The 12,608-nt window shown below is 42.5% G+C and overlaps 1 protein-coding gene across 1 annotated transcript in view; it reads right to left on the bottom strand.

Annotated features, from left to right (window-relative positions):
• The window catches only part of PCSK6 (proprotein convertase subtilisin/kexin type 6), a 195,625-nt gene that overhangs the window by 112,102 nt on the left and 70,915 nt on the right, over positions 1-12,608 (bottom strand). Inside the window, exons 4-6 of the mRNA XM_077124015.1 lie at positions 12,379-12,522; positions 10,352-10,428; positions 8,172-8,260 (exon numbers count right to left, since the gene is read on the bottom strand). Of these exons, the coding sequence (XP_076980130.1) occupies positions 8,172-8,260; positions 10,352-10,428; positions 12,379-12,522 (310 nt within the window). The remainder of the gene's footprint in view (positions 1-8,171; positions 8,261-10,351; positions 10,429-12,378; positions 12,523-12,608) is intronic.

The raw sequence follows: 12,608 nt of genomic DNA, 5'->3' as shown, positions 1-12,608 counted from the left end.
TATCCATCCAGCTGTGTACATGGTTTAAAGATGTCTGTTAAAGAGTAGAGGTTAAGAACTGGAATCTAAACTCAGCCTTGCTTTTATCTTGGGCAAGTTACATAACTTTTCTGGCCCTCATCTGTAAAATGGGGATAATAAAGGCTTCTATCTCACAGTGTTCGGTGGAGATTACATAAGATATTACATATCAATACTTAGATCAGCACCTCCTAAGTAGCAAGCACTCAGTAAGTGAGAGCTATTCTTATTTTCTCTGGGGCCTACTTGATATTTCACCTTCTTCACTGTACTTTTCTGTAACTTTAAAAAACATTATAAATACTTTGGAGTTAGGTGGAATTATTAGTAATGTTCTAGCCATAAGAGTGTTTTAAAGATCTAATTTGGATAGTTCCCTACTTCTTTCACTGAATTATTTTTATGTGATAAAATGTATAAGGAACATGTGCAATTTTACAAAGAAAGACCATAGAAAAAGTCACTCCATATATAAATATGTAGTCAAATTTTCAAAGGCCCATCTGTGGTGATCTTAAACTATGCCCACAAATGCACTTTTCCTTTCAAAAGGTACAGCCTTTTCTCTCTTCCCTTGAGTGTACTTCAAGGGTCCACTTCTAACTAATAGAGTATAAGGGAAGTGACAGTGTGTGACTTCTCTCTCTTTTTTTTTTTTTGCATGGGCAGGCACCGGGAATCGAACCCGGGTCTCTGGCATGGCAGGCAAGAACTCCGCCTGCTGAGCCACCGTGGCCCACCCAGTGTGTAACTGCTGACATTAGGTCATAAAAGACGTGCTTCCACTTTGCTCTCTCCCACCTGTCTGCAAGGGGGACACTAGCTGCCATGTGGTTATGCCACTCAAGCAATCCTATGGAGAGGTTCACATTGTGACGAGTTGAGGTTTCTGCTACCAGTCAGCAAGAAACTGAGGACATCAGCCAACAGCCATGTAAGAGAGCCATCTTAAAAGGGGATCCTCCTGGCTGAAGGATACACTAACTGAGAAGTGGATTGGTGAACAATGGTGTATACATATGATTGAATATTGTGCTGCTACAAAAAGGAATAAGGTTGTGAGGCATGCGACATTGTGAATGAACCTGTGGGATATTTGATGAGGCAAAATAAGCTAGAATAAAAGAGAAATTATTGTATGGTCTCATTTAGAAAATGCTTATGAGAAAACAGGGGCCTAGACTGTAAACTTTTAAAGCAGTCACACTTAGTCCGGAGTGTTGATAATGATTTCTGGATTTTGAGAGGCTGTTTTATATATGCATAACCTGGTATTTAGCGATAAGAATGGAGCTGATCAGGGGTAAGGAAGACATTGTCTATATTTTAGAACCTCATCTACTCTTGGAGACCAAAGGAAAAAAGGTTTATTTTGTCCAGAACCTAAATTTTCTGTAGCACATAATCAACCTGTCTGGATAGATCACTGAAACAATCCAAACACAGGGAACCCAGAATAAGAATGAGGGCCTTTAATCTTGTATAGCCTAATGTAATGCCTGGATACATCCCAGAGTATATTAAGCAGATAACCAAAGAGTATTGGCAAAGTGCCTAGAGGGTAGGAGAAAAAATAAGGAACTATTAAACTTTACCACTGGGGAAACCCCTGATACTGTGTCAAACATTAGGGACACCCAAATCAATAGGTCAAGTCTTTGATCTTAAGGCTTGTTCTTGTGAAGCTTATGTATGTAGCAGAGAAGCTTAACCTACCTATAGTTATGCCTAAGAGTTACTTCCGGAAGACCTCTTTTGTTGCTCAGATGTGGCCTCACTCTCTCTAAGCCTAATGCTGCAGGCAAAAGCATTCTCTCCTCCCTACATGGGACATTATGTCCAGGAGTGAAAGTCTCCCGGGTGGCTGGAAGATGACTCCCAGGGATGACTGTAGCCCTGGTACTGTGGGATCAACAATGCCATTCTGACCAAAAAGGGGGAAAGAAGTGTAACAAATAAGATATCATTGGCTGAGAGAGTTCAAATAGAGTCAAGAGGCTACTCTGGAGGTCACTCTTACTCAAGTTTCAGCTAGACATTGCTACCTATGACAGCTTGCTAAACCCCAACCAAAACCATTCTTGCCAATCCTAAAGAACACCTAGGGAGATATGTAACATTCTATAAAGGTTCCATGTACTAGGGTAATTTTCCAGAAATCTACAACCTTTAGATAGGTCCCTGGACCAGATAAGCCCTGAAATGCAGAGGGGCCAGCCTCTCCAGCATATCAACTAGTTCCATCCCCCTATCCTAAAGAGTGAGAGAAAGATCAAAGATGACGGTGGAGTTAAAAAAAAGTCGATTGCGATGATAAAAAAATATTTAAGCCCTCTAGCCTCCTATATCCTAGAGCAGCTAGAGGGAAAAATATGAGAGGATCATATGGTAGCCCATGACAAACTCTGAGATTTTTCCTGTAACTATTTGTTGAAGAGTGCTTTGAAAACTATTGCTTTTTTATTTCTTTGCTTTGTATATATGTTATGCTATCCAATAAAAAAAGTTAAAAATAAAAAAAAGGTGATGGGGAGGGCCGCGGTGGCTCAGCGGGCAAAGTGCTTGCCTGCTATGCCGGAGGACCTCGGTTCGATTCCCGGCCCCAGCCCATGTAACAAAAACGGAGAAACAGAATACAATAAAACAAGAAAATGTTTAAAAATGTTTCCCTTTCTTCCTTCCTTCCTTCCTTCTCTCTGTCTTTCCTTTAAAAAAAAAAAAAAAAAAAAAAAAAAAAAAAAAAAAAAAAAAAAGGTGATGGTGGAGCTGTACAGAGAAGGGAGGGCTTAACAGATGAGTATGATTGCTGAATCATTACACTTATATCTCTTTTAGTCTCCTTTATCTTAGAGTAGCTAGAAGTAAAAACCTAAAATTGTGGAATTATAACCCAAACTCTGAAATCTGTTCTACAACTAATTGTTGTGATGTGCTGTGAAATTTATTGCTTTTTTGTATGTATGTTATTTTCACAAAAAAGAAAAAAATCATTGTGATGATAAAAAAAAAAAATTCTTCCTAGCTCCAGTGTTCTGGAGCAAGCGAAAAGGAAAAAAAATCTAAGATGATAGAATGGTAGCCCATGACAAACTCTGGGACCTGTTCTGTAACTACTTGTTGTATTGCTTTTTTCTCTCTTTGCTTTGTATATATATGTTATATTATACAATAAAAAACGTTTTAAAAAAAGTGGATCCTCCAACCCCAGACAAGCCTTCACACTGCACCTGTGGCCAAAAGACTGCCTGTAATCTCACAAGTGACTCTCAGCCGGAACTACTTAGCTAAGCCACTATGTGTGTTTGACAACAAATACCTTTTGTTTTAAGCAGCTGCATTTTTTAGTATCTGTCATGTAGCATTAGATAATAAACACCCCACCCATTTAGTAAAAAATTTACATCACAAGTTTTAGTTCTAACAACGGTAGAGTAGCTTAAACTAGACTAACTTTTCTAAAATAATGAACTTTGAACAAACATATTTAAAAACCTATCTCTTTAAGTGCACTAGAGAGCAACCAGAAGAAGTCAGAAGCAGATAGGGGATTTGATTCTTTGGAGAAGAACCATCCTGGCTATGATCCAAATTAACATGACTTTTCCACTGAGGGATCTCTCTATTTCTCTGGGTGCAGAGAGGCTAGAACTCAAGCATAAATCGCAATTTTATTGTCCTAAGGAGCCACAGAATAGAGTTTAGGACTGCCAGAATAGCTGGAAATCCAAGTGGGGAAATCCTGGAAAGAAGAGAGCTACAGAGGACATATGAACTCCCCTCAAACACTTAGCTGACCCCTGAACTATACATGTGTAAGTAAGATTCCAAGAAGTCCAGATGTAAAATCATATCTGGAAGGCAAACTTAGCTAAGCAGATATTCAGTTGCATTGCAGTATAGTACATTTGGAATTCAAGTCTCACCAAGTTAGCAGGCTTGTACATTTCAGGTATTTCATTGAAAAATCAGAATAGTCATAGCCTAAGAGTAAAGATTGTTTGCCTGGACTAAGGGATTTTCTCTAGGGCTAAGGATAACCTTGAAATAGACCAGCCACACATAACATTTTGTTATGTTAGCCAGAACAAAAATGAATAATCAAGCCTCCACAAGTTCACATTTAACTGGCAGAAGAAGACTCAACAGTATTCAGATGAAGAAAACAGATCCAGAGTTTCTACAATGTAGCATAACAATTTCTAGCATACAATAAACACAACTAGACATGTGCAAAGAAAGAGGAATTAGTGACCCATTGTAAAGAGAAAAACCAGTCATCAAAAACAGAACCACAAATGATCTAGATATTGGAATTAGTACAAAAGAATTTTAAAGTAACTCTTACAAATATGTTAAAATAAAATAAAAGATAGAAAGAATCAGCAGAAATGGGGAATTGCTTGAGAGATTTGGAAACAGTAAAAAGGAGCCAAATGGAAACCACAGGATCAAAAAAAAACCAATATCTGAAATAAAAACATTTTGTTGGCTAGGATTAACAACAGATTGGACACAGCAAAAGAAAGGATTAGTAAGCTTGAAGGCAGTATAATAGAAATCATCCAAGCGAGGCACAAACAGTACAAAGGATTTTGAGAAATGAATAGAGACTCAATAACCTGTAATGTGTATCAAGTAGTCTAAGATAATGGTAAATGGTGGCCAAAGAGGGAAGAGAGAAAATAGGCTGAAAAAAATTTGGACGAAATTTTTTGAAGAAATTTTGCCAAATTTGATTCAGACCAAAAAGATAAACAAAGCAAGAAAAACCCCAAGAACAAGACACTAAAAATCACTGCAAACCCTCAAACAGGAAAAATACACCTAAAAGAGCATTACAGTGAAACACTAGATTAAAAAAAAAACAACCAGCAATATTATAAAAGCAGTGATAGCAAACAAACCACATTACATAAAGTGTAACAACAATAAGGACGCAACTAACTTCATATGAGAAACAATAGATGTCGGAAGACGATGGAATAACATCTTTAAAGTGCTGAGAGAAAAACATGTGAAGCTAGACATCTATGTTCAGCAAAATTTCTTCCAAAAACAAAGATGAAATAAAGGCATTTTCAGACAAAAGATAATTTCTCACTAGCACACTGGCACTTCAAGGAATACTAATGGAATTTCTTTAGGCTGAAGGAAATTGAAACCTGATGAAAATCTGAAATTAGAGAAACTAAGAAAGAGCACTGGTAGTGGGAAATATAAAATACTTCTTTCCCCAAGTATTTTAAAGTCAACTAACTGTTGAAAACAGGAACTATAACAATACACTGTGGATTTAAAACATATGAAGTGAAATATTTAAAAACAACAGCACAAAGGATGAAAGTGAGGGTAAACTAGAAGCATTTGTCTTAAGGTTCTTATGGTATAAGTGAGGTAGTATAATAGGAATTCCAGATAGACTAGGATAGGTTAGCATGTTTATTGTGACCTCCTGAGCAACACTGAACAAAAATTAATACAAAGAGGTATAGCTTCACGGTCAGCTCCAGGGATATCTCAGAGAAAGTCTCTGCTATGCACTAACACTTACAGAGGGAGACGACGTTAGGAGTTCCCAAAGGTTGCTCCATCTAAGGGTGGGTTTGGAGGGGAGCAGTAGGAAAAATGGAGGGGTGGTTCCTGTGTTGAGAGACTGAAGCTATGTGACATGTTTTGTGGGACCAATTCAAACCTCAACCCCATACCTGCCTTCCAAGAGCCCAATAGCCCATTTCCTCTATCTCTATGTGGCATGCTTGCCCGTGGGCTTCTTGATGTTTTCCACTGTTGCCTCAACACTTCAACCACTCCTAGCCATGCCTTCATACTCCGCCATGCCTTCATACTCTGTCCTCACTGAGTGCTTTTCCTGTCACTCCTGAGAGCTTCCTGTCTGCCTCTCTCATTTCAGTAACTGATCCCATACTGTGTTCCACGTTGGCACTGCTCTCTCCAAAAACTGAATTCCTGGAGGTTCAGACTGTGCTGTCATCTCTTTATTTCCCCATCAGTGAACAGCACAGTGTTAAACATGCAATATATGTTCTAAAATATTAAATGCATTAATTAAAAACAGTCCTGTTGCCAAACCCTGGAAGTAAGGTACTCTCTGCAGAATTTGGGGAGCATAGATACACAACTTTACAATGAGTGCAGAGTTATCTAATGATTGCTATCTGCTATTTATGGTGCACCTTCTCTGGAAGGTACTTTGGGTAGGTTACTTCCACTGACTCATCAGAATCTATTGCGTAGGTATTACCTACCTGCATGACTCGACAGTGCTCTAAACCAGCACTTCTCAGATTGTCATTTGTAGACAAATCCTCTGGGGATCTTGTTATAGTGCAGATTCTGATTGAGTAGGCCTGGGGTGGGGGCTAGGAGTCTCCATTTCTGGTTGTTCCCAGGCAATGGCAATGCTGCTAGTCCAGCATTTGAGGAGCAAGACTCAGACACCTCCAAAGGTGGGGTCTTGCCCCTCATTCAAAACAACACAGATTGTTTTTATTCTCTCTGAGAATTTCCATAAGAAGCAAAGAGCTCAGCAGCTCCTTAGCCCGGAGCTGATGCTTTCTCACATGGTATTTCACATCATCCTCATAACATATGGGGTGGCAGCCACATGATTACCATCTTCCCCCTCAGGTAAAGACGCCTAGGTTCAGAAAGGTTACATAAGCTAAGGGCCCACGCCCAGCGGGTGGTGGCAATGGGACCAGTACACAGGCTGATTCTACAGCTTCTGGGGAGACCTTCTAGTAGTCTTCCTTCCTCATAAGAGGCTCCATCCAGGGAGAACACACAGTTCTCTGGGCAAAAGAACTACCCATTACAGAGTGACGACAGTGGACAGAATCTCCAGATTCATTTTGCTGGTCACACACCTAGGGGCCAATTCTATCATATGACAAACCCAAGGTACCCCAAAGACTTTCAGCAATTTCCAGGGACAGTCAGAGTTCTAATGATGGAAAAGCTGGGGAACCTCTTTTCAAAACTCAAGAACTCTCCAAAGGCTGATGGTCCAGAGAACCCCTGGCCCAACCTCTTCACTTTGTGCTACCCATAAGTGAAGCTGAGTGGGGGATGCAGCTGCTCCTGCAAAGGTAAACGGCCAGAAAGGCAGTACCTGGGGAAGGGGGCTTCCCAGAGCAGCCAGCTGAGTGCACATTTACAGCCTCAAGCCGAGAGGCAGACTGAAATCCAGGCAAGGTGGCAGCCTCCCAAAGCTACCTGACTGTTAATGACTATCCAATGCCCAGGGCATGCTTAAGGCATCTTTCTCCTCTGCCCCCGCCATTGGCTCCTAGCTCAGTGCTGTGTGCCTAGTGTGCTTCAGAATACACTAAGCTGCCAGGCTCAGGGGGTGAACAGAAAGATGTGGGACAGGTGCTGTTTGCTACCGGGCCCCCTAGCAAGGGAAGTCAAAGTCCAAATGTGAAAAGCTAAATAACAAGCCAGAGACACCTGGATCAGGCTCTGCTATTTAAAGGTACAATTACCCACCAACATGCTGGAAGAGCTGAACTCCTTGGCAAACAAGCTGCAGGAAGGCAGCTGGATTCAGGGAGGGCACCGTGAAGTATAAAGGGCATGAGCTGGTCACAGATCATGGGTGTGGACTGAGCTAAGTAGAGAGGAGGAGAGGGGGCTTGCAGGGATGGAAATGCTGCAAGCCCAGGCTTGAATGGGGATGACCAGGTATATCTGGGTCACTATGACAAATGTCCACCAGTTAAAGCTGAGGGTCAGGGGCAGAAGTGCATGAGCAGGCTTGAGTGGGAGGGGAACCTAGATGGAAGACTGTAAACTCTGTCTGGACACGAACAGGGGGTCACTTAAGGACTACGAGTATTTAGAGGTGCCCGGTGGACAGCAGCATATAAACCAGCTGGACCAGAAGGACCAGAGGAGGGAATGAGCGGGCCATTCGGATGGAACCTGATATGGATTTTCTGGCAAAAACAGTGAACAATTCCACTGCCTCAAGGCCCCAGGCACTCTGTCCTGAGCTATGGGACATGTCGTTCTTCTGAAACTGCAGAGGAACATAAGGGGTGGTGGGGTCCTCCTGGGGTCCACAGAAAGGGAAGCTCTCGGCACCCTCCCAGCCCCTCAGCTCCCAGGCTGCCAACTCTAGCTCTTACCTCCTATTTTTGCATTGTATGCTATGCCCACGATGCAATAGGAGTTGTTTGCTGAGGCAGCGACTTCTCCTGCACAACGAGTGCCATGTCTGAAGCAAAGGGGAAAAAAAGAAGAAGCAATGTTTGAAGGGTTCAGTGTGATGCTCGGTGTTCTTGCAATAAAACTGGTTTCCCGGTGCCCGTTCAAGTCCACTTTCCACATTCCCTCTCATCACATCTCTCCTCCGACAGGAGGCTCACAGGGAGCTTCGAGGCAGGCTTTGCACAAAGAGGATGGATCTCAGCTTTGGGGTTGGCAAAGCCTTCCTACCACCCTTCAAATAATGAGTGCTTGCTTAGGGTTATCTCTCCCAGATAGTCTCAGTGACTTGCAAATTGGAGTTTGGGGTTCCAGGCCCTGAGCTCCCCCCCACCCCAGCCCTTGTCCTTGGGACAGGTCACTATTGTGTATGGACAGTGATGCCCCAGCTCTGTGTCTCCCTTGGCCAACAGACTCGGCTTGTCCATGAGCATCATGAAGGTCTGACTCACTGACGGACAGCCAGAACGGACAAGGAGTGTTCTCGGCTAGCCCCTGTGTACCACAGGCACCCACAATCACCTGGGACAGCCCTCCTACCATGTCCTTGCCATTTACCCAGGAGCCGGCAAAGAAAGCGCTACACTGAATCCTCAGCAGCAACTGGGGACTAGGACGAAATGACCAGAACAAAACAAATTGCTTTTCTCAGTCATGACCTCCTTTCCTAACACACTGCACTCAAGTCCATTCCTCCGGCAGAGACCCAAACCTGGACAGTTTAAACTCTTCTCTTTGAGAAAAGTCCACAGAGTCTTAATTTCATCAATTCAAATTTAAAACAGCCTTTAAAAACAGTCGTGGGTCTGCATGCTAGCCCTTGGGGAAAGAGACATCCGTGGTACTCCGAAATTCGTGGAGCACCAGGCTCAGGGTTGGAAATAGAGTCATGAGCTGAGCATCTGTCTCTAGGACTCCATCCTGCCCTTCAAGGATGAGTGTGTAAAATCGGGAACATTCTCTCCCTGCTTCCCAGACATGTGGCCAGACAGCAAGGCCCCTTGGGACATGAGACGGGGAAGCTGGTGCCCCTGAGGGGCTCAAGACAGCCCCGCTGCCTGTTTCACAGGACAGTTGGCCGCTCTGCCCAGCACCCTTGGGCCACCAGTACATGGACCTCAGAATTGAGTCAAATGAAAATTGGAATGATATGGAGGAGGATATACCATAGCAAGGACCATGCTACCATGGGGAAGAAAGAAAGTGATTTTGTGATGTTCCTATGGACATTTTGGAAAGAATGGTATCAGCGCAGTGTATGGGAGTGGCTGCTAAGAAAAGTCAAGTAGGACGCAGCTAAATATGAGCTCACAGGGCCAAGATTGAGGAAACGGCTCTGAATACAAGGCTGCCATGTCCTGATGAAATATGCAAGCACGCATCATACAGCGTGTTCTTACCAGGTCATCTCGTTTGCTCCACTCAACAACCCTGAGTGTAGGAGGGATTATCTCCACGACAAATCTCAAGATTGGGATCAGGAGAGTCCACAAGGTTGAGCTAAATGCACAGAACCAGGCAGCCCATAAGTGGCAAAGCTGGGATGTGAACCCACACTTAGCCAATCTCAGTTGCATAAGCTTTCCACCTCACTCATAATTTCCCATGAAGTCAAAAGAGCTCAGGGGGGCGGTGCGATGGTGGCTCAATGGCGGAGTTCTCACTTGCCATGCCAGAGACCCAGTTGGATTCCCGGTGCCTGCCTATATATATAAAAGAGCTCAGGGGTGTCCATGTGTGCTCCATGAGGCCAAGCTGCTGTTTAAATCAGCCAGTTGTGGAGACTTATTTTAAGGGTCATGGTCTTAGAAATAGTCCATCAAGGTTGGACACAGGGACGATGCTTGGAAAACATTCATTTTGGGGTGACCAGTGAGGGGATGTCCCTGCAGAACTGCCAAGTGGACGGAAGCCACCTCATACCTGCAGGGCCCTGTCAGATGGGGCTCCCAGCCCCAGCCCATTCCTGGGGCAAGCCCTTGAGCAATACCCACATATCCTGATCACCTTTTTCTGGTCTGTGAGCTTCTGTGTGAAGACTAAGAAGTGAGTCTGCAGGGAGAGTTGAAAAGAGAGAAGAAAAGGAAACAAAGCAACGTACTTGTTTTCATTGCTGGCATCATAGCGTGGAGTTGGGTCAAAGTCATTTCCATTGACATCATAGCTGGCATAGGAATCCTAAGAAATTACAGCTCAGTGAGGGAAGATAAATGGCACAGCATATTATGGCCCAATTTCAAGTTCTTTTTACACCTCTCTTGGAAAACAGAGAAAAACACACCTGTGGTATGCTCTTGCTGTAACAATCTTCTTATATTTTTAATATGTGTTTTTTTGTTTACATATTTGCAATTCATATAATTTTGTAAACTCTTTTAAAAACATATCCTTGAAGCTCTCCTGTGTTGCTAACAGTTTTCTAAACTGTCATTTTTTAATTGTTTCTTTTTCATTAGAGAAGTTGTAGGTTTATAGAAAACCCGTATAGTAAGTACAGTTTCCATAATTCGACTCCCTCCCCCACCACAGGTTTCCCTATTATTTACATTTGGCATTAATGCAGTACTTTTGTAAGAGCTGATGAAACAATGTTATTATAATTATACTATAAATGGTAGTCCATCATTTACATTAGGGTTCATTGTATGGTACAATTCTATGTTTGCTTTTTTTAATCTTTATTATGGTAACACATATATAACCTGAAACTTCCCATTTTAACCACATTCAAACATACAATTCAGTGGTGCTAATTAAATTCATATTGTTGTGCTACCATCACTAATATCCATCACCAAAATTTTCCATCAACCCAAACAGAAATTCTGTACCAACTGGTATTAAGTCCCCATTCCCCATCCCCATCCAGCCTCTGGTAACCTGTACTCTACTTTCTAACTCTATAAATTTGCATATTCTAATTAGTTCATACAATTGAGATCATACAATTTTGTCCTTTTGTGTCTGGCTTATTTCACTCAACATGATGCCTTCAAGGTTTATCCTTATTGTTGAATGTATCAGGACTTCATTTATTCTCACAGCTGAATAACAAGTTCATTGTGCAAACATACTACACGTCGTTTACCCATTCATCGGTTCATGAACACTTGGGTTGCTTCCATCTTTTGGTAACTGAATAATGGCACAATGAACATTGGTGTGCAAATGTCTATTTGAGTCCCTGCTTTCATTTCTTTTGGGTTATATATGTAGAAGTGGATTGCCAGGTTATATGGAAATTCTATACTTAACTTGCTGAGGAACTGCCAAGCTGTCTTTCACAGCGGCTGCACCATTTTACATTCCTACCAGCAATAAACAAGTGTTTATACTTCTCCATATCCTCTCTAAGACCTATTTTCCACTTTGTAACAGTAGCCAGTCTCATAGGCAAAATTATCTTTTTTTTTTTTTAACATGGGCAGGCACCGGAAATTGAACCCGGGTCCTCTGGCATGGCAGGCAAGCATTCTTGCCTGCTGAGCCACCGTGGCCCGCCCAAAACTATCATTTTTAATTGCTGCATAATTGTCTACAAAATAGATCCAATATGGCATATTTAACCATTGGTAGACACCCAGGTTCGCTATAATATTTAATGTGTTCATCATATTTGCTATATGCCAAGCCCTGTCCTTTATACTTACACTAAATCCTCACAATAACTCTATGAGAGAGTAGTCCTACAGTTAACCCTATTTTACAGAAAATGGACATTGAGCGACAGAGAAGTTAAGCAACTTGCCCAACGTCACAGGGCTAATAAGTAGTAGAGACAGGATGAAAACCTAAGCAGTTTGGGTCCAGAGCCTAGACTTGTAACCCTGCAATCTTTTCATGCTGCTAATTACTAACCCAATGTATGTGGTTTCTTCCTTTCCCAAAACTCATTCCTTAGGCTGTATTCCTAGAAGCATGTGGGCAATCCCCCAGCAAAATCCCTCTCCCTGGCACAGCAAGGGGGAAGAGCGTTTGCCTTACCTTCTCTCCCCAACACTGTTTTCTTTACTGGTTAATTTGGCAGGGGGAAAATGACCCTTATTGTGTTTTTTTTTTCATTTGTATCTACTTCATGGCTAAACACGGGTGAATATCTCTGCAGGTGAGTTTCTAGACTTGACTTACATAATTTGGGGCCAGGTCGGGGTGATTCCTTTCAATGCCATCATCGAGGATGGTGACCACGACGTTTTTTCCTGTGAAGCCCCTCTTCCATGCCGCCTGGACGTTCATTTCCGATCGGCAGCGACTGTTCTTGTCACCGCAGTGCTGTATGCACAGAAGACACAAAGCCCCCACCCCCACCCCCAAGACAGATGCTGCAGGTACAGTTCTGAGGCAGAAAGAACATACCA

This window comes from Tamandua tetradactyla, chromosome 12, assembly GCF_023851605.1.
Source record: "Tamandua tetradactyla isolate mTamTet1 chromosome 12, mTamTet1.pri, whole genome shotgun sequence".
In the NCBI taxonomy this organism is placed as follows: domain Eukaryota; kingdom Metazoa; phylum Chordata; class Mammalia; order Pilosa; family Myrmecophagidae; genus Tamandua; species Tamandua tetradactyla.
This window is presented reverse-complemented; position numbering and strand designations above follow the sequence as displayed.